The sequence below is a fragment of the Rattus norvegicus genome, chromosome 4, assembly GCF_021556685.1.
Source record: "Rattus norvegicus strain SHRSP/BbbUtx chromosome 4, alternate assembly SHRSP_T2T, whole genome shotgun sequence".
Classification (NCBI taxonomy): Eukaryota; Metazoa; Chordata; class Mammalia; order Rodentia; family Muridae; genus Rattus; species Rattus norvegicus.
Window position 1 is genome coordinate 91,417,397 of NC_141537.1, and position 22,902 is coordinate 91,440,298.

Consider the following 22,902-nt stretch of genomic DNA (forward strand, 5'->3'; position numbering starts at 1 on the left):
ACCTAAATGAAAAGAGACTCAAATCATTTTCACTAAAATCAGGAACAAGCAAAGGATGTCAGTACAGTACTTGGAGTCTTAGCTAGAGCAGTAAGACAACTGAAGGAGATATAAATAGGAAAGGAAGTAATCAAAGGGGAAGGGGTGGTCCACATTTCTTTTCAGGGCAGCTGCAGATCTGGCAGGAAGGGAAAGGGGAGCCTGTGATTGGCAGGATACAGTCCAATTGAGAGCAAAGTCTGAGTACTAAAGGGGCGGGAGAAAAGTCCTTCCTTGTGAGTCTTTTTTTTTTTTAATTAGATATTTTGTGTATTTACATTTCAAATGTTATCCCTTCCCCCACCCCGTTCCCCACCTGTCCCATCCTCCTCCCACTATTTCTATGAGGATTCACCCCCTCCCACCCACACACTCTCATCTCAACACCTGCCATTCCCCTACACTGGGGACCAAGGGTTTCTCCTCCTATTGATGCCAAACAATGCCATCCTCTACCACATATGCAGTTGGAGCCATGGGTCCCTCCATGTGTACTCTTTGGTTGGTGGTTTAATCCCAGGTAGCTCTGGTGGAGTCTGATTGGTTAATATTGTTGTTTTTCCTGTGGGGATGCAAACTCCTTCAGTTCCTTCAGTCCTTTCTCTAAAGCCTCCTTTGGGATCTGATGGTTAGCTGCAGGAATCTTCATCTGTATCAGTAGGGATCTGGCAGAGCATCTCAGGAGACATCCTTATCAGGCTCCTGTCAGTAAGCACTTGGAATCAGCAACAGTGACTGGGTTTGGTGGCTACATATGGGATGGGACTCCATGTGGGTCAGTCTCTGGATGGCCTTTCCTTCAGTCTCTGCTCTATTCTTTGTCCCTGTATTTCCTCCTATGAGTATTTTGTTCCCCCTTCTAAGAAGGAGTCAAGCATCCACATTTTGGTCTTCCTTCTTCTTGAGCTTCATATGGTCAGGTGACAGCAGATTATGGTGAAGATGTGTCTTTTGTGTGGTGGTGTGTGTGTGTAATACATTTTGGGGTCCAGCTCTTGTTTTGCACCTCTCAGCATATCCATCTATCTCTGCACACTGGGCTAGAAGGATGAAGTAGAGCCTGGAACTGATAGTGTTATGCAGAATCCTGGTCTGGCTGGGACTGAATTCCAGGAACTGGACAGTGGGGAGAATGAAGACCTTCTCCAAGGATCTTAGTCATATAGCTCTTTTAAGTGAAGCCTTCTCTGACAATCTTCAATGAAACAGCTCTCTGAGATGATCTTAGCTTATGTATATTTCTTTATTTTGAGTGGATTTATATGAATGCATTCTATTAGCGTGAACCAAAGTTTCTATAGTTTTGGGAAGAGGGCGAGAATATTCAGGACGAGCAAAGGTCATTGGCTGAAGGCTAAGTTACTACAGTGCCTCATTAGCCTGGGGAGACATCCCAGGCACCTCAGCTGCAGGGCTTTGTGATGGTGTTCCTTTGGTAGGTGGTGGGGTACTGGATCCTGGTGACATAGGGAGTTGGCCATTTTTACTGAGCTAATGCCCTTCCAGTTATGTCACACTTTGACTTTAGCAGCAGAAATTCTCCAACGTGTGTGTGCGGGGGAAGGGAGGCAGGGAAATAATCAGAGCTAGAGAGGCATGAGCTTGAGAGGAGTAGTTGGGTGGATTACTCACAGGAAGAGTTGGAGAGCGCAGGGTTGAAAATAATGTAAGTAGAGTACTTGTGAGATGGTCTTAAAAAATAAAACAAAACAAACAAACCAACCAACAAAGAAAAACAATCAAGCTATAAAAAATTCACCAGCAGTAGTCCCACCAGAGCAGAGGAAAGGGCTGGACCCATGAAGCTGCCTGGCTTGCCAATCAAATCAGTTTTAATGCCCTCATGTTCAGTGGGAGATCCTGTCTAAAAAAAAAAAGCAAAAGAAAAGAAAGAAAGTATATACATATTTACACACACCTCTATGCAGAGGTACAAATAGCATCAATATTCATACACTAGCTGAGAAAAATGAAAAGTAAGATCTAAGAGGCAGAAGTCATTTGACCATATGTTTCATTTCTTGAGGGATATCTGCTTAAAACTGAGGTCCTGTGATTCTCATGTACTGAGGAAGACGTTGAAATTACCTCAGTATAGAATCTTTCCATTGATGAAGTATGTGGGGTGATGTTTATTTCTTGAGTAAAAGTCAACTAAACAATGAAGTTACTGCAATCTACTTTACCATTAGGGAAGTAAATATATCCTTTGATTTATAATTATGTCTGAGTCTTTGTAAAGGTTGGGGAACATCTAATGGTTGTAAATTATCTCTTTCATTTGTACTGATTTATGGATATCCTTATTAGAGCAGTCTAATTTTTTTTAATATTTTCACCATGGCTGCCTCAGGTAATATTTAAAGTCTCAGTCAATATTAAGGTATTTTTCTGAGTGTGTTAAACGTAGTTCCCTGTTTTCGGATGTTTTTAAAGTGCATGACTTTTATTTTCAGTCTACACATATAAAGAGCTTTGTTATATAGACACTAATAACTAATTAGGAAGACTATATTAACTTTAATACATTTGATTTTAATGGTTTTTGTCTTCATTTAAATGAATTACACTTTTCCCAACTTGTTAGGTCCAACTATAAACATTTCAATAATCACAATGCTGAAGGTTAATGATTAGTTTCAGTGCACATGTGAAAAACTAGCCACATTGACAAGACTGAACTCAGATTAAGGCCCATAATAGAATAGTTCATTCAAATGCTTATAAACTTGGATGCTATTTTCCCCAATGTCTGATAGCAAAGTTCGTTATATTAAGCTAGATGCCATTGCTTAAATGCACTATTGATCAAAAGAAGATGAAATGCTTTTCCCAGAATTTAGTGTGAGTTACTTTTAAAGGTAATTTAACAGACAAAATTCTACATAAACCCGAAAGCATTCATGACTTTTTTGCTATACCTATTCAGCTGAAACTGTACATCGCTTAGATTAGCATGCTGTTGTGCTCAGTTTAGCATTGGTGTTGACATTTTCAAGCAAGGCACATTTTAAATACCACTTATAATTTTCCATCCTAAAGTCCAGCCATAGGGAAAGCTTACAGATGGAAGCAAATAAGAAATATTGCAATTATTGGTCTTCAAGGCATAAACCAAGGAAACCTTCAATCTGCTTTCAAATCAGATGTATTTATAAAAATGAATTGAGTTTCTTCACTCAGCCCAGTATGTTTCTCATAGATAATGACTCATTGACAGAATTCCATGGATCTTTATATAGTATTAAGTTATGTTACAAATTATTGAAAAATATATGCTATAATAATTGCTATCAGCCCTATTTGTGTATGGAATCCTTATCATTATAATTTATAAATATGTAGAAAATCCTTAGTGCTGAATATGTATGGATTCATTCACATTATTCCATGAACAAACGTGTGAAACATGTGATACTGTTTTGGCTATTGCATATTATCTGTTTATTTGGCTAGTTTATATTATAAAATATAAAGATATAATTTCTGTGGCATTAATAAAGTTTCTAGGAATAATTCATTAAGCAAAGTCTAGTCTGTTCAAACTTATTATTATATGCAAGATTTATTTTAGCATCTGGCTTCCTGAAGTTTAAATTTTAGGCAAAGTTGAAGATTATTGGAACAGCATAATATATACATACACATACATTATTTTATACAAACAAGATACATATATATATATGAATAGAATCTTTACAAAGAGTAAGCTTTGTATTGTCTATTAAGGATGTCTGCTGTTCATGTGATTGATTTCTACAAAGACTGTAGAATTTCTGAATTTTTTTGTTATGGAAAAACTAATAATTAGATAGGATGGGAGAAATGAAGGTGATGATTATTCCAGGAAAACACTTCTTACATCTATATTTATGCCTCATACTTTAATTTTCCAGGCAATGTTAGATGGCTTTGTATTGGTAAGTGAAGGTGAAAAGCCAGGCTCAGTCTTAACACCATTAGAACTGGGTATAGAATGTAGATTCTTCCCATATTAATAGTATTTTTTGCCACTCTTTATTCTCTTCAAACAAAAGAAGTAGTTTAAGCAAGAGTGATGCTGCGGCATGCTGCGTGGAATCATGGAGCTGTGTAGTCTCTAGAACTGCTTGCAATGCTGGTAATTTTTCGGACCTATTTGGGTGTTGCCAGTTTATTAAAATGCCAAGTCTTTCTAATACCTTAGATTTGTATCATTTATTATTGAATTGAAAACAGACATGATGCTTGGCTTCTACTTCCTACTGTTTGTACCTACAATGCAAATATGGAAGTTAAAAGATTGCGTTCACTATGAAGCCTTACTTTGTGATAGCAAATTGGAACAGTGTTACTAAAGACATTTCTGATATTTGATATCTTATGCCTTTAAGATATATAAGTTATATATGTATATATATATGCAAACAGAAGAGAACTTGACTATTAAAGCTCATATTTTTTTTCTGAAGATATTTGAAAATCCCCATCTTAGTTATGACTTCTTTTGCTCTGAACAGACAGCATGACCAAGGCAACTCTTTTTTTTTTTCCGGAGCTGAGGACCGAACCCAGGGCCTTGTGCTTGCTAGGCAAGCACTCTACCACTGAGTTAAATCCCCAACCCCCAAGGAAACTCTTAAAAGGACAACATTTAATTGGGACTGGCTTACAGGTTCAGAGGTGTAGTCTATTATCATGAAGGAGCATGGCATCATGCAGGTAGGCATGGTGCAGGAGGAGCTGAGAGTTCTACATCTTCACCTAAAGGCTGCTAGGAGAAAACTGGACCCCACTTAGGAGGAGCATCTCATTGCCCATCCCTGCAGTGACACAGTTCCTCCATTAAGGCCACACCTACTCCAACAAAGTCACCCCTCCTAATAGTGCCACATGCTGGGCCAAGCCTATTTAAACCACCACAGTATATGAATTAAAATGCTAAACATTTATGGGCCAGTATGGCACTCAATAAACAGTAGACTGAAAATAAAAATTCTTGAAGTCCTGCAACTCAGACTTAGCAAACATAATGTAGTCTCTATATGATATTTGCAATGCTAAAATCTAGTATTTCCTAACTGGTCATTTTATAAATATGTCAATACTTGACACAGTTGATCACCAAGTTCTGGTTATTATAGATAAATAATCCTTTATCAGCTATAAAGTTACAAAAATTTATTTTAGAAAATATTATGGGGCTAGTGACTGGTCTTCTTCCCCGGAAGAAGCAATACTGAGGAACACTAGATGGGTTGTATTCTGCACACAGAGTAGAATTATGTCGTTCTTCCAGAAATATTGTTCGACAAAAACTCCGAAGGGTCATGAATATTCATCAGCTATTTTTCAGACCAAAGGCTATGAGTAATCCTCATATTTAAAGCAGTTTTCAAAGACTGATATTCTGTCTGGGTAGAGAATACCTTTTAAGAAATGCCTTGCTAGAGTTCTCTGCACCTAAATCCCGTGGGAGGTAGAGCTAAACCTTCAGAGAGGCAGACAGGCCGGGGAAACCAGAAGAGACTACACTCGGACCACATCTTTAACTTCAGAGGAAAACATCAAACGCCATCTGGAACCCTGGTGCACAGAAGCTCCCGGAAAGGGCAGCGCAGATCTTCCAGGTTGCTGCCGCCACTGAGAGCTCATAAGCAACACCCCGCGAGCAAACTTGAGCCTTGGGACTGTAGGTAAGACCAACTTTTCTGCTGCAAGCGACCTGACTGGTGGCCTTGGGACACACAGAGGCAAAATTCCTCTAGGACCGGACACTTCCGGTTTTTAGCTGGAGTCCCAATCTTGCGCTCCCTGCCTCCAGCTCACTGCTCCCAAACCCTGTGGGAGAGAGAGCTCACCGCAGGGACAGGTGGGCACTCCTGAGACTGCAGAGCAGAAGAGACCACCAACACTGCCCACCCCTGCCCACATCCCTGGCCCAAGAGGAAACTGTATACGGCCTCTGGGTTCCCTTGGATAAGGGCACAGGAGCAGGAAATCTGCTGTGTCTGAGACACCTAAGAAACCTGAAGGAACTGACCAGATAAACAGTTCTCTGCACCCAAATCCCATGGGAGGGAGAGCTAAACCTTCAGAGAGGCATACTCACCTGGGAAACCAGAAGAGTCTACACTCAGCCCACATCTCTGACACCAGAGGAAAACACCAAACGCCATCTGGAACCCTGGTGCACGGAAGCACCCGGAAAGGGCAGTGCAGATCTTCCTGGTTGCTGCCACCACGGAGAGCTCATAAGCAACACCCCACCAGCAAACTTGAGCCTTGGGACCACAGGTAAGACAAACCTTCCAGCTCCAAGCGACCTGCCTGGTGAACTCAAGACACAGGCCCACAGGAACAGCTGAAGACCTGTAGATAGGAAAAACTACACGCCCGAAAGCAGAACACTCTGTCCCTATAAATGGTTGAAAGAAAACAGGAAAACAGGTCTACAGCACTCCTGACTCAGGCTTATAGGAAAGTCTAGCCACTGTCAAAAATAGCAGAACAAAGTAACACTAGAGATAATCTGATGGCGAGAGGCAAGCGCAGGAACCCAAGCAACAGAAACCAAGACTACATGGCATCATCGGAGCCCAATTCTCCCACCAAAACAAACACAGAATATCCAAACACACCAGAAAAACAAGATCTAGTTTCAAAATCATATTTGATCATGATGCTGGAGGACTTCAAGAAAGACGTGAAGAACTCCCTTAGAGAAACATAGGAAAATATAAATAAACAAGTAGAAGCCTACAGAGAGGAATCACAAAAATCCCTGAAAGAATTCCAGGAAAACATAAATAAACAAGTAGAAGCCTATAGAGAGGAATCACAAAAATCCCTGAAAGAATTCCAGGAAAACACAATCAAACAATTGAAGGAATTAAAAATGGAAATAGAAGCAATCAAGAAAGAAAACATGAAAACAACACTGGATATAGAAAACCAAAGGAAGAGACAAGGACCCGTAGATAGAAGCATCACCAACAGAATACAAGAGATAGAAGAGAGAATCTCAGGAGCAGAAGATTCCATAGAAATCATCAACTCAACAGTCAAAGATAATGTAAAGCAGAAAAAGCTACTGGTCCAAAACATAAAGGAAATCCAAGACTCAATGAGAAGATTAAAACTAAGGATAATAGGTATAGAAGAGATTTGTATGACAAGAACTTCAAGTCTCTAAGAAGGAAACCAAGGAAGACCTCAGAAGATGGAGAGATCACTAGGATTAGCATAGTAAAAATGGCCATATATTCCTTAATATCTCTCAACATCAGTGGCCTCAACTCCCCAATAAAAAGACATAGATTAACAAACTGGATACGCAATGAGGACCTTGCATTCTGCTGCCTACAGGAAACACACCTCAGAGACAAAGACAGACACTACCTCAGAGTGAAAGGCTGGAAAACAACTTTCCAAGCAAATGGTCAGAAGAAGCAAGCTGGAGTAGCTACTCTAATATCAAATAAAAGCAACTTTCAACTAAAAGTCATCAAAAAAGATAAGGAAGGACACTTCATATTCATCAAAGGAAAAATCCACCAAGATGAACTCTCAATCCTAAATATCTATGCCCCAAATACAAGGGCACCTACATACGTTAAAGAAACCCTACTAAAGCTCAAAACACACATTGCACCACACATAATAATAGTAGGAGATTTCAACACCCCACACTTATCAATGGACAGATCATGGAAACAGAAATTAAACAGAGATGTAGACAGACTAAGAGAAGTCATGAACCAAATGGACTTAACAGATATTTATAGAACATTCTACCCTAAAGCAAAAGGATATACATTCTTCTCAGCTCCTCATGGCACTTTCTCCAAAATTGACCATATAATTGGTCAAAAAACGGGCCTCAACAGGTATAGAAATATAGAAATAATCCCATGCATGCTATCAAACCACCACGGCCTAAAGCTGGTCTTCAATAACAATACGGGAAGAAAGCCCACATATACGTGGAAGTTGAACAATGCTCTACTCAATGATAACCTGGTCGAGGAAGAAATAAAGAAAGAAATTAAAGACTTCTTAGAATTTAATGAAAATGATGGTACAACATACACAAACTTATGGGACACAATGAAAGCTGTGCTAGGAGGAAAACTCATAGCGCTGAGTGCCTGCAGAAAGAAACAGGAAAGAGCATATGTCAGCAGCTTGACAGCACACCTAAAAGCTCTAGAACAAAAAGAAGCAAATACACCCAGGAGGAGTAGAAGACAGGAAATAATCAAACTCAGAGCTGAAATCACCCAAGTAGAAACAAAAAGGACCATAGAAGAATCAACAGAATCAAAAGTTGGTTCTTTGAGAAAAGCAACAAGATAGATAAACCCTTAGCCAGACTAACGAGAGGACACAGAGAGTGTTTCCAAATTAACAATATCAGAAATGAAAAGGGAGACATAACTACAGATTCAGAGGAAATTCAAAAAATCATCAGATCTTACTATAAAAGCCTATATTCAACAAAACTTGAAAATCTGCAGGGAATGGACAATTTCCTAGACAGATACCAGGTACCGAAGTTAAATCAGGAACAGATAAAGCAATTAAACAACCCCATAACTCCTAAGGAAATAGAAGCAGTCATTAAACGTCTCCCAACCAAAAAGAGCCCAGGTCCAGATGGGTTTAGTGCAGAATTCTATCAGACTTTCATAGAAAACCTCATACCAATACTATCCAAACTATTCCACAAATTTGAAACAGATGGAGCACTACCGAATTCCTTCTATGAAGCCACAATTACTCTTATACCTAAACTACACAAAGACCCAACAGAGAAAGAGAACTTCAGACCAATTCCCCTTATGAATATCGATGCAAAAATCCTCAATAAACTTCTGGCAAATCGAATCCAAGAGCACATCAAAACAATCGTCAACCATGATCAAGTAGGCTTCATCCCAGGCATGCAGGGATGGTTTAATATACGTAAAACCATCAACGTGATCCATTATATAAACAAACTGAAAGAACAAAACCACATGATCATTTCATTAGACACTGAGAAAGCATTTGACAAAATTCAACACCCCTTCATGATAAAAGTCCTGGAAAGAATAGGAATTCAAGGCCCATACCTAAACATAGTAAAAGCCATGTACAGCAAACCAGTTGCTAACATTAAACTAAATGGAGAGAAACTTGAAGCAATCCCACTAAAATCAGGGACTAGATAAGGCTGCCCACTCTCTCCCTACTTATTCAATATAGTTCTTGAAATACTAGCCAGAGCAATCAGACAACAAAAGGAAATCAAGGAGATACAGATTGGTAAAGAAGAAGTCAAAATATCACTATTTGCAGATGATATGATAGTATATTTAAGTGATCCCAAAAGTTCCACCAGAGAACTACTAAAGCTGATAAACAACTTCAGCAAATTGGCTGGGTATAAAATTAACTCAAATAAATCAGTAGCCTTCCTCTACACAAAAGAGAAACAAGCCCAGAAAGAAATTAGGGAAACAACACCCTTCATAATAGACCCAAACAATATAAAGTACCTCGGTGTGACTTTAACCAAGCAAGGAAAAGATCTCTACAATAAGAACTTCAAGACTCTGAAGAAAGAAATTGAAGAAGACCTCAGAAGATGGAAAGATCTCCCATGCTCATGGATTGGCAGGATTAATATAGTAAAAATGGCCATTTTACCAAAAGCGATCTACAGATTCAATGCAATCCCCATCAAAATACCAATCCAATTGTTCAAAGAGTTAGACAGAACAATTTGCAAATTCATCTGGAATAACAAAAAAACCCAGGTTAGCTAAAACTATTCTCTACAATAAAAGGACTTCAGGGGGAATCACTATCCCTGAACTCAAGCAATATTACAGAGCAATAGTGATAAAAACTGCATGGTATTGGTACAGAGACAGACAGATAGACCAATGGAATAGAATTGAAGACCCAGAAATGAACCCACACACCTATGGGCACCTGATTTTTGACAAAGGAGCCAAAACCATCCAATGGAAAAAAGATAGCATTTTCAGCAAATGGTGCTGGTTCAACTGGAGGTCAACATGTAGAAGAATGCAGATCGATCCATGCTTATCACCCTGTACAAAGCTTAAGTCCATTTGGATGAAAGGCCTCCACATCAAACCTAATATACTCAAACTAATAGAAGAAAAACTAGGGCAGCATCTCGAACACGTGGGCACTGGAAAAAATTTCCTGAACAAAACACCAATGGCTTATGCTCTAAGATCAAGAATCGACAAATGGGATATCATAAAACTGCAAAGCTTTTGTAAGGCAAAGGACACTGTGGTTAGGACAAAACGGCAACCAAGAGATTGGGAAAAAATCTTTACCAATCCTACAACAGATAGAGGGCTTATATCCAAAATATACAAAGAACTCAAGAAGTTAGACCACAGGGAGACAAATAACCCTATTAAAATTGGGTTCAGAGCTAAACAAACAATTCACAGGTGAGGAATGCCGAATGGCTGAGAAACACCTAAAGAAATGTTCAACATCTTTAATTATAAGGGAAATGCAAATCAAAACAACCCTGAGATTTCACCTCACACCAGTGAGAATGGCTAAGATCAAAAACTCAGGTGACAGCAGATGCTGGCGAGGATGAGGAGAAAGAGGAACACTCCTCCATTGTTGGTGGGATTGCAGACTGGTACAACCATTCTGGAAATCAGTCTGGAGGTTCATCAGAAAATTGGACATTGAACTGCCTGAGGATCCAGCTATACCACTCTTGGCCATATGCCCAAAAGATGCCCCAACATATAAAAAAGACACGTGCTCCACTATGTTCATCGCAGCCTTATTTATAATAGCCAGAAGCTGAAAAGTACCCAGATGCCCTTCAACAGAGGAATGGATACAGAAAATGTGGTACATCTACACAATGGATTATTACTCAGCTATCAAAAACAGTGACTTTATGAAATTCATAGACAAATGGTTGGAACTGGAAAATATCATTCTGAGTGAGCTAACCCAATCACAGAAAGACATACATGGTATGCACTCACTGATAGGTGGCTATTAGCCCAAATGCTTGAATTACCCTAGATGCCTAGAACAAATGAAACTCAAGACGGATGATCAAAATGTGAATTCTTCACTCCTTTAAAAGGGGAACAAGAATACCCTTGGCAGGGAAGAGAGAGGCAAAGATTAAAACAGAGACTGAAGGAACACCCATTCAGAGCCTGCCCCACATGTGGCCCATACATATATAGCCACCCAATTAGACAAGATGGATGAAGCAAAGAAGTGCAGGCAGACAGGAGCTGGATGTAGATCTCTCCTGAGAGACACAGCCAGAATACAGCAAATACAGAGGCAAATGCCAGCAGCAAACCACTGAAATGAGAATAGGACCCCCGTTGAAGGAATCAGAGAAAGAACTGGAAGAGCTTGAAGGGGCTCGAGACCCCTTATTAACAACAATGCCAAGCAACCAGAGCTTCCAGGGACTAAGCCACTACCTAAAGACTATACATGGATTGACCCTGGACTCTGACCTCATAGGTAGCAATGAATATCCTAGTAAGATCACCAGTGGAAGGAGAAGCCCTTGGTCCTGCTAAGACTGAACGTGATTGTTGCGGGGGAGGGCAGCCTTGGGGGGAGGGTGGGGAGGGGAACTCCCATAAAGAAGGGGAGGGGGGATTAGGGGTACGTTTGCCCGGAAACCGGGAAAGGGAATAACATATGAAATGTAAATAAGAAATACTCATATTAATAATAAAAAAAATACAAAAAAGAAAAAAAAAAAGAAAGAAAGAAATGCCTTGCCAGTGAGAGTTTGAGAAAGGTTTGTGAGTACAACACTTACTTTTAGGTTGTTGTGATCTGGGGATAATTAGTTCAACCTAGTATGCAAATTAAATTATATATGCCTTATTTAGTTGTATATATTTTCTGCTCAAAGCAATGATGTAAATATAGTCATTACATCCATCCATCCATGAAGAATAATAGAGTTTGAGGAAAAGGAAGTGTTGGAGTGCAAGATAGATTTCCTTAGATTTTAGTCCATCCAGTACCTAATCCTCGGAGTCAGACTTGGAAGACATAAGCATAGAAGTTCTGCTGGCATCCTGGTCTTTTGTTCACTCCCTGTCCCTCATAGATTTCATGATTGCTCTATGGGAATCCTGAACCTTTGGCTTTTACTCTGCTCAGTTAAATTCAAAGAGTGTTACTAGATATTTGATTAATGTGTTTCCATAGACTTCTGCTCATTAAAGTGATAGCATACAGCCTGCAATATCTAATACCACATAGAAAATTACTGTTTTTTTATACATATATATTTGGTTGTGAGACATAAACTCTTTTCCCCACAGGGTCCTACCTTGCCGTAGTAGCTATCCTCTGGATAAATAAGCCAACTTATAAATGCAATTTTCCCTCGTGGTGACTGGTGAAATGTGGCAGAAGGAAGACTAATTTAGCACCTGTTCTTAGGGCAGTATTGCTGAACTCTGGTTTATTTAACTCATGCATAAGACCATACCTGTACATATTTCCTTATGATTTATTATTCATATGTAAAACTCTGAAGAGAGGTGGCTTTTATAAGAAGATAATTGAATATTTTATTTCAGTTCTAAAATGTGAGGAAGAACATTATGCAGATGATGTGTCTCCTCATTCTTTACAGAGGGAAACCCATTAAGTACCTGTCAGAAGTCCAGAACTAAGAACTCATCAATTATATCTCATGGTCTGAGATTCTTGATCTATCCAATGTAATTTCTTCAACAAAGATTTGTAATTCATTTGATGCTTATTCTGCTCAGCCCAAAGGCGGGGCAAGAAATGAACCAAGAACAGAAAGAATGAAGATGGGGTAGAGGACAGGAGAGTGACTGATGTATACATGCTAGTAGGGGCTACACCATGTTTGAAGATGTATGAGCTATATTAAAGAAAGAATATGAATAGAATTGTACAGTGTGGTGTTTTAAGAGTTTTTTTAAAAAAAGTTTTAATGTATGTATGCATATACCTGAGTGTGTTTTTATCCTGTAAGCATGCTGAAGCCCATAAGAGTCCAAAAAGCAGAGGGAATCCCCTGAATCTGGATTTACAGCTGCAGGTCGTGGTTATGGAACTTGGTCCTCCCTAAGAACAGTAAATACTCTTAACTACTGAGCCATCTCTCTAGCCCCTACAGTCCATTTTTAAACAACAGGTTTAGCACTTAGAAAAGGATTCACTGTGATTGTATGTGGATGTTTTTCTTCACCTAATGGGTAATATTGAAGCTTAACCCAGAATTTGCACTGCCAGGCAACAAAGGAAAGAAATAATGATAATTAGATTGATGCTTTGTTACTTCTGTAATTTGTGTGTTAGCTCTATTTAGAACATGTTAGTAAACAGCTAACCTAAGGGGAAGAACAGGATGGCTGGAAGTTGAAAGATGGACCACACTCAAAATCAACTTGGCTGGAAGATTTTATCTGATTGCATTTTTAGGGAATTTTTGCCCAACAATTACTTTACTTACATCTAATTATGCATAATACTTTTATTTTCAATTTTATATGTGGCTTTTAATAAATTACAATGCTCATTACTTGGTAATATTTGTTTCGGATTATTTGACAAGTTCAAATAATATATGTTTTTAATAATCTGTAGTTTTGACAGTCTTCTCTGAAATAGACAGGAACAATATAATAGATTTTTGTTCATACTCCCTCTACTCCTTGAGTATATTGACAATTGCTTGTGTCATATGCTTTGCGAATTATTTCTGTATTGAAATGTCAAGCAAATTTCTTCTCTCTTATATTTGTGTGTTCTAAATTGTAGGATATCTGACTACAGCAATCTTAGGTCACACTTTATTTAGATAATATAGGACTTGTCATAAGTGTTTTCCCATAATGGGTAACAACTGTGGTTTTATTGCAAGGCTGGAATAATCCTAATGTTGTCAAGAGTTGTAGAACTGATGCATGTTTGCAGATTCTTCAGCACAGTCACTCCAAGAATCAGGCCTCCTTCTAAACTTGAGATGAGAAACATGAACGGTTAAATCAGTATGTTTATCAGACTTCTTTGCTGTATTTGTTCTAGATGAAAATTTTCTCTTTTGCATATGTGTATATATAAATGCAAATTGCAAACACATATACAAAATCAAAGTGATTTTATTATTTTTCATTTCTAGGGTACTGACCAGGACTGCAACATAAACATAATCAGTACATTAAAATTATCATCCAATTATTTCACCATATATAGAACACATGAAAACATTTTTGTGCCATTTGTGTCAGAATTTATTTTCATTTATCACTGAAGTAACAGATTCAATGAGAACTTGCACTTGATCAGTGTGATACGATTTGTATCTGTATCTGTATCATCTGTATCCATATCTATATCTGCATCCATGTCTGTATCATCTCTATCTGAACCTGTACCTACATCTTTATCATCTATATCTATAATCTACTATCTCCCTATATTAATGAGTGTTCTCTACAACTCTATTTTTTGTTAGCATAACTTTTTCTAGAAGATTGTTAATTGAACAGGAAATACCACTTGTGAGTAGGAAATTCAAGCATCACAAAGGAAATTCCCTGGGCTTTCTGCTTGTTACAGCATCAGTGAGAAGACAGAGCACTCACATGCGTACTTGCTTATCGCTATCAGCTGAGGGTTTTGAAGGGTCATAGATAGAAAGTACAAGAGGCTAGAATTCCTCACAAGTGCCCTAGAGAGATAGAAATAGGTAAAAGTGCATTTTTACGAACTGCTGTTTAACGTTGCACATCACCAACTGCTACAATATTTTTCAGTGAAGGAGCTTACAGAGGTCCACACTTGTTTAAAGAGAAGAAACAGATACCTTGCCACTCAAGATGTGGATCACAAGAGGAAGGGATGTGTATTTGTGTCCTCATCTTTATAAAATCAACACTGCCAATGTACTAAAAGGTTAAACAACAAAGTGTATACCTTTTGTTTACATGTGTCCACTGTGTCCCTCAAAAGTGACCAGATGCAGATCCTTGAATTCAGTTAGAGCGCACCAGGCAGATTCTTTAGGTGCTGTCTACATGACCCCTGTGAAGTTAATTACTCACTAAAGACCTTATATCCACAAGTAGACACATTCTTGAGATGTTAAGCTTAAGACTTCCACACATGAATTACTTGGGTCAGCAGAGCTCAACCCACAATGGCTATTAGTTTGCATATGTTAATAGAAAACACATTTTCTTCGTAAATTACTGTTACAAGGTGTGTGTGTGTGTGTGTGTGTGTGTGTGTGTGTGTGTAGGGAACTTGCTATGTAGCTCTGTAACTATATATCTATAGATATACCCACATAGCCTGAACTGATTCCAACTCATGGACCTTCTGCCCCAGCTTGTGGAGTATTGGTTTTCAGTGCCACAGCAACTTTTTAAGTGCTTGTTTCATGCTCAACATTTAAAAAACCAGTTTTCCAGGTTACATTTTCAGGTACAGGATTAATTTAGCCTTGTCGGAACTGGAAAATATCATCCTGAGTGAGGTTACCCAATCACAGAAAAACACACATGGTATGCACTCATTGATAAGTGGCTATTAGCCCAAATGCTTGAATTACCCTAGATGCCTAGAACAAATGAAACTCAAGACGGATGATCAAAATGTGAATGCTTCACTCCTTCTTTAAAAGGGGAACAAGAATACCCTTGGCAGGGAATAGAGAGGCAAAGATTAAAACAGACACAGAAGGAACACCCATTCATAGCCTTCCTTACTCATAATAGAGTATCTGAGTCGTAGCAGTAACGTATCTAATCATACAAAGGAAACTATTCACTTTTTCTTATGTTTTCCCATTTTTCATGAGGTTATAATTTTATTTTAGTATATTTTAAATTATGAAAATATGTAAATAGAGATATTTAAAAGCTGAGACACAAAAACATGTAGTTTCAAGAAACAAATTGTATAATATATCTAATAACTGCCCAAAAGATTGTTACAAGATGAAGAGCTACTGCTGGGCTCCAATGTGGAACCCCAGTGTGAGCACCCAGTGTGAGCACCCAGTGTGAGCACCCAGTGTGAGCACCCAGTGTGAGAACCCAGTGTGAGCACCCAGTGTGAGCACCCAGTGTGAGCACCCAGTGTGAGAACCCAGTGTGAGAACCCAGTGTGAGCACCCAGTGTGAGATAAACCTGCCTATATTCAGTGCTGTCTTTCGTATTTCATAGTTGTGTCCTGGTATCCTGGATATAAATATTTCCAAATCTATTTCTGTATATTTTTCCCTATTCAGTTATTTCTTCAAGGTATTAATCATTTCAGAGTAATTTCTTCACATATTTTTGAAAATCATCAAGCATATATTATTAAATAAGGTATTTGTAAAATGATTCAAATTTTAAATGGCTCCCTAATCTATTTTGAAGATGTTCCATCAGGACTTCTGCTGATTCTTCTCCTCCACCTTCACAAGCTCTGTCTTGTTTTTGTTACATATTTGGTCGTAATAAAGGAAACGAGTAAATTGGCTCTGTTCCTGTGAACTTGGAATACACATGTTAATCCCTGCACCTCCCACTCTGGACTTGTCTCTCCCTTTCCAATGCACTCTCCTCTCTGGGGCTTGCAACTCTCAGGGCCTCTCACGCTTTAATTGCAGAAGTGTTGCCTTGAGCTGTCAGCCCATCATGTCCCTGTCAGTATGCATTACCCATGCTGGCTGTAGAAAGTAAAAGGCCAATCGTGTTGCATCTTCATTTAATAATTGACCTCAATCCCTATTAACTTTGGGATCAAATTCTAATGTAGAGTCATTGATAATGCTTTGCAGTCCTGACGAGGCTTACACCTCCAGATTGTTCTCCGTTGATCTTTTTATGTCTTATCTAGGACAAGACTATGTTGAGGTACTTTTTTAAAAATTTCTCAATAGTAGAAGACATTTTCTCCCATCTCATTGCCTTTTTATACCCATTTCCCTGTGCTGGGCTGCCATCTTTTCTTTCTCTACATGTATCACTTCATTTTCTCATTCACTCAACAAATGTTTCTGAGGCTTTTGTCACACCTGAATTGCACCCAGTGGCAAAAATGAACAAGACAACTTTTTGAAACACTATTCTAACTTGTAAATGTTAGTTTGGGTGATTGTGCTTCCTGTATATAGATTGTCTACCCAGTCAAACAAACCGAATCCATGAGGTCAAAAATTGACATGTGGTGAGGGCGAGAATTTACACTATGAGAACCTGTATTTCTGCATCTAGAAATTTGGTCATAAGAAACAAAGGTTGAGAGATTATTTGACGAACTGAGCATGGTGCTGGAGCCTGTAACAAATATACTTAGGGGATCAAAAGGATTATCAAGAGTTTGAGGTCATTTTCAATTATATAGGGTATTAGAGGCTAGGCTGTGTTACTTGAATTCCCGTCTATAAATAAGTAAATCTGGATACATACATATTACTCAATTGATTCAGAAGACAAAATTTCAGGGCTTGCAATTATAAGCACTGTATTCGGAGTATGGAGGAGTGGTGACAGATGAAATATGGGCACAGGTGGTTGTGCAGTTCATTTTTCTAAGTTAAAATCTATCATCCTTTGTCATAAGTCAATGCATGAAGCTCCTGCTTGCTCCATGTTCTCTGTACAACAATACTCTGGTGTGTACATCATTTTAAAGGGGAGAAGTTAGCTTTGTACTGGCCTTGGTCACTAGATGAAGCACAATGAGATTTGGAATGCCTCCTCAATGGTGTTTTTCCTGGCAAAGAACCAAATACAGAGTGGAAGAACATGTAAAAGGTTTTAGTGGCACGAAAGAAATGCTATTCCTTGGAGCATCATGATGGGCACAAAAGGGGATAACCAAAACTCAGCTGTTCTGAGTGTTAGGCTACTGGGAGCCTCTGGGTAAAGGCATGGAAACCTGTTCCTATTCAAATGTTCAAAAGATCCATGGTCTTCAAAAATTTGCCCTTCTAGTGCCAACCACTTTCTCTTGTTGCTGATTTTAACCATATGATCAGTTAAAACCTATTTTTGTGGCCTATGACTTAGATCATTCATGTGTGTGTGTGTGTGTGTGTGTGTGTGTGTGTGTGTGTGTGTGTGTGTGCACAAGTGTGCGTGCGTGTGTATTAGCTTTTTACAAACTTTCTACCTCATAGATCTCTGAGCTTTGAGAGAAGTTATATAGATAACAGGATTATGGCTGAGTGCCCAAAGTCCCTCATTCTCTGTCTAGTTGTGAGTGTCTATATTAATTACTATCCACTACAGGAGAAAGCTTCCCTGTTAGGGGGTGTTGAGAAACACACAGAGATCAATATATTTATCAACTATTATGGTATCTCCTAACTTTAGTTAACACTTAATCAAATCTATACTATAAGATGAAAAACATGGACTGTTACTTATAAAACAAATTTTTATATTTGCGATGAATTTTAAAGTGTATTATCTTTATTAATGAATTATTGACATAGAGACAAATTTCTTAATCACTCTGATTCTCATTTTTTCTTTATTTTATAGTTTCATTTTCTTTCAGAATTCATCAACGTATCAATTATTTATTCTGAGCACATTTAAATTTTTCTTATTTTAAGTAAAGTTTTGTATGATGCTGTTGTATCAGAAATACCAGACAAGTATTAATTTTTAAATATAGATTTCTGAATACAACTAACATCCATTGTTTTGGAAAGTCTTTAAGTGAAGAAAAGAACGTTTTATAGAAGTTAAATTTCTATAAAAATCATACTGTTACACCCCATTAATACTGGGAATTTTTATGAACTTCAGTTTTATTCTGTCATTTAATCTATTGTTAAGATAAATTTTAATAAAAACTTTTGTTCCATTTACTGGTATTTATCTTATTCTGAAAATTTTTACTTGCACTTTTGTAGGTGATAAAATTCAAAATAATGTACATTAGTAGACAATTTCAGTTCCTACATAGAAGAGCTTACATCATGATCAGTACAAAATGTCGACCTGCATTTTAATTATGCATATCACATCACCAACTTCTCCTAGTCATGTTCTCATACTTAGGACTAGTCCTGAGGTAATTCACAGTGTATTGTAAGCAAGCAGTGAAGACCATTGCCTTCAGTTGCTGAGAGCTTATCTTTGGGATCATGCCCTTGGCTGACCTGCATCCCCGTGTTCTATCTGTGCTATCAATTCACTCTTCTGTATTCTGTTTCTCATTTGCTTTTCACTACCTTGAGTAAGAGGCTAATTTGTTCTTTCATCATTCAGTCCTTGAAATGAGTATTAATATCAATGAATAACAGCATTTACATTCAATTCAAACATCTTTTCATTTTTCTCAGTATTTGTTTCTTTCTCATACTTTCCTTTTTCCTGGCAATTTTCTCTTTAGATAATCTGCATTTGGAACATGCTGCACAGGTCCATCACTGCCTTGTGCTCAATAGCAGCTGCCTAATGACCAGTAATCATCAGACCCTGAAAATGTCCACACATGTGCTGATTTTGGTATGAATTTGTCATTTGCACAGTGGAGTGTGGACTGAAGAGAAGTAGGGAAATTTATACTTTATACAATTTTAGATGAAACACCATGCTAGCAATATTTTGAGCAACATTGTTGGTGTGATTCATTTTATTTAACTAAAGAGATCAATAGTAATTTGTGTATATCAGAAACACATAAAATGAAGATTATATGCATATAGACTTAACTTAGTTATGAGGAACATATAGGTTAAACATATAATGTTACTGCGTTCTTACCTGAATAACTGTATGAGATAGAATTTGAAGATGACACATGACCATTCTTAGAAACTGGAACCTTGATTTCCTCCCAAAAGAAGGAAGACAATTTCCATAACTATGTTGTCTGGTTATTGTGAGGACTTACCCTGGCAATGTGAGCTTCAGGAAGAAAACGTTTATTTAGCTCTAAAGATCTTGGTGCTGTCTACCATGACAAGGACAATCATAGCAGCTGGAGGCAGCAGTCATGCTGTATCCACAACTGGAAATCAGAAAAAAATGGATGAAGTCCTATGTTCAGCTCACTTTCTCCTTTGCATGAAGTCCAGAACTCCAGTCATGGAATGGTGTTACCCATATGCACTATGGGTCTTTCCCTTAGTTAACCTGATAAATGCAATTCCTTACAGACATGCTCAGAGGCTTGTCTCCTACAGGGTTGGAGATCTTCTCAAATTTACAAGCAATGTAAAGATAAGCCCGCACTAATTTGTCAGTGGCTTATTTTCACACAGCGTTTTAAAAAAATTAGAAAAACTGATCATTGAGTGCATTTCAAGACAAAGCATAGGAGATAGTAATTACAATGCCGTCTACCCAGGCTGCTCCCTGGGCCACAATGCTTGGCTCCCTGAAACTTTTGATGGGAGTGCAGCCAAACTAAGACATTTATATTTGCCTTTTGAGACCCAAAAAAGCAGAAGTTTGTTGAGTGCACCTAGGTTTGTAACCTACAGAATTTTGAGAAAACTGTTTTAAACAAAGTTTTATGGATTTATTATGCAGTTATTTATTATTAATATACTATGAAAATCAAATTCGGACTTGTAAAAATCAATGTTTTTATGGATGTGAAGCAATTGAAATATTTGTTTGGAGGGAAGAAAAGAAAAGAAAAGTGTTCACTTGTATCTAATATGCAGAATTCAATCATAGGCATACCCTAAAAGCAGTTGTATCTTCTAGATGCTTTTCTAGAGTAAATATCTATGTGGAACTATTCAAAAAGTAAGAGGATATTTATAGCCAATAGAAATACCTCAAACTGGAAATAACATGTCTATTATCATTGAATGATAAAAATAGTTTATTTTCTTTATCAAAAGGAAAGCCACACTGCCACCACAATAAGCCATCAGTACATCTTTTGGATGGTTCTTATAAATGCACATGGACAAGTAAGCCTTCCTTTTAAAGAATGATGACAAAGTGTATGACCCCACTGTAGAAAAATCAGACATGCAAGCTGCTTCATGGAAACATTATGATAAGGGCAGATGAGTTTTGGGGGCTGTAGCTGGACAAGAAGGGCACCACAGGAATGTAGTCTCATGGTAATGCATGAGTTCTTTGATCTTGGCCTTGACTTCCTTGTAAAGACTGGTGAACTACATGCACCATGGCATTCAATTCTTATTTGCCATTTGACAAATAACTTTTCAGCTGCTGAATATTAGAATACTTCTTTTTCCACTGTGGCAATGAAGCTAAGTAAAATTGACCAGGGTTGTACATCTATTTAGAGGAAAATCCAAGGATAATTTAATATCAATGTTTTCGTTGAAATTCTCCCTGAACTTGACTGAAAACATAAACGTGGAGTAAATGACACAACATGCGCTGAGGAATTTTTAATGTTTACAATTATTTGTTTTCACACTGCAGTTTGCCGAGAAGATTCCTGTCACTCTGTAATGTCCTGTGCAGCTGTCCTTCTTAGCCCAGTGGACCCAGCAAAAGAAATGAATATGAATATGCTAGAAGAACCAAAATGTCCCGAGCCTTCCAAACAGTAAGTTGTCATTTAAGGTTCCAGGTGCCGGGATATCATCCAAGGGATGCAAAGTGAAAAGAGCTTCCCAGACATTCCAGCATATGATAAAAGTGGCAGAGAATGGATATGTAGACATTTAGTTTGTTCACAATTATTATTTTTCAATAAATCACTACTGTTGCTGTAAAATTATAAAAAAAAATGCTGTCTTTTATCCCACACTGGCACCACAGTGCCCCAAGATAGCTGGTGAATATCTTCATCTCAGTCAGCAAAGCCTTTCACCCACTTTGCTCCATCCCACATCACACTGCCGATGGCTTCTCTCTGAGCCTGGCAGCAATCTCTCTACCCATCCAGTTACCAAGGCAGGTTGCTACCATGACAGAAATATACATCCCAATTCCATGGAGGCCTAATGTCTCCAGCCACCACATACTCTCTTGAACTTAAATCGACACATGAAAGAACACACAACAAATAACCTCTGATCCAACTGATAAGATATAATTGCCCACCTAGTCATACAAAGCCCTGTACACACCCATCCCTTAAGAATATTCATAACAACGTGTAAATGTGCAGAGAGGGATCTTAACATCCATCTCCATGTTCTCTTGGCTGCCCCTTCTGTCTCCTCCCCTCTCTAAAACTTTTCTCCTGCCCATCCTTCCTCCTCATCCAATGACAGGCCTTCCTTGTTCTGTCTTGTACCTGCCTTCACCTGCGTAATGACATCCTCCTACACACTACTATCTATTGCCTTGGGTGTCTGGCCTGTGTCATTTAAGTTTTATTTTGGTGTCCTATTTTAGGCCATGGGTCAACAAACTGAGAAGTTGACAGTGTGTGTATGCACACTAGTAGTGGATTAATTATTTCAGAGTAGTAGGGTTGTAGTCTGAAATGGTATCAGTTTGTATTTTTGTTTGTTTACTCATTTTCTATGTAAATGTGTATCTATTTGTTTATTTTTGAATAGGAGTCTGCAGAGACAGAAAGGGTGTGTTTGATCCCCTAGTGGTTGGCAGCTGCAGACATGGATGTTGGAAAGTGAGCCTAGGTCCTCTGAAGAGAAGGCACTTGTAACTGCTGAGGCTTCTCTCCACATCTGAAGTCAGTTCTTAATATAAACTTAGTTTAAATTTGATTTGATTTCATAAGAAATGCGAATTACTATTTTACAAATTTCAGTAAATTATCACATACTAAAATTTTAGACTATGGAAGTTTGCTGTGGCACATGATATTACCAAGTAAGAAATATAGAGGCTTGCTAACTATTGGTTTTGTTGCCTTCCTTGATATGTATTCTGGTTGTC

At 38.2% G+C, this 22,902-nt stretch overlaps 1 protein-coding gene and 1 long non-coding RNA gene across 6 annotated transcripts in view; one reads left to right on the forward strand and one right to left on the reverse strand.

Moving 5' to 3' along the window:
* Positions 1–6,458, reverse strand: part of LOC147994883 (uncharacterized) — a 32,783-nt gene extending 26,325 nt beyond the window's left edge. The window contains exon 1 of the long non-coding RNA XR_015686017.1: positions 6,131–6,458. This is a non-coding gene — a long non-coding RNA (uncharacterized LOC147994883). The remainder of the gene's footprint in view (positions 1–6,130) is intronic.
* The window catches only part of Ccser1 (coiled-coil serine-rich protein 1), a 1,234,532-nt gene that overhangs the window by 253,229 nt on the left and 958,401 nt on the right, over positions 1–22,902 (forward strand). For all 5 annotated transcript variants that reach the window (NM_001443688.1, NM_001443689.1, XM_087658738.1 and 2 more), the window contains 1 exon segment: positions 21,472–21,598. In NM_001443688.1, the coding sequence (NP_001430617.1) occupies positions 21,472–21,598 (127 nt within the window).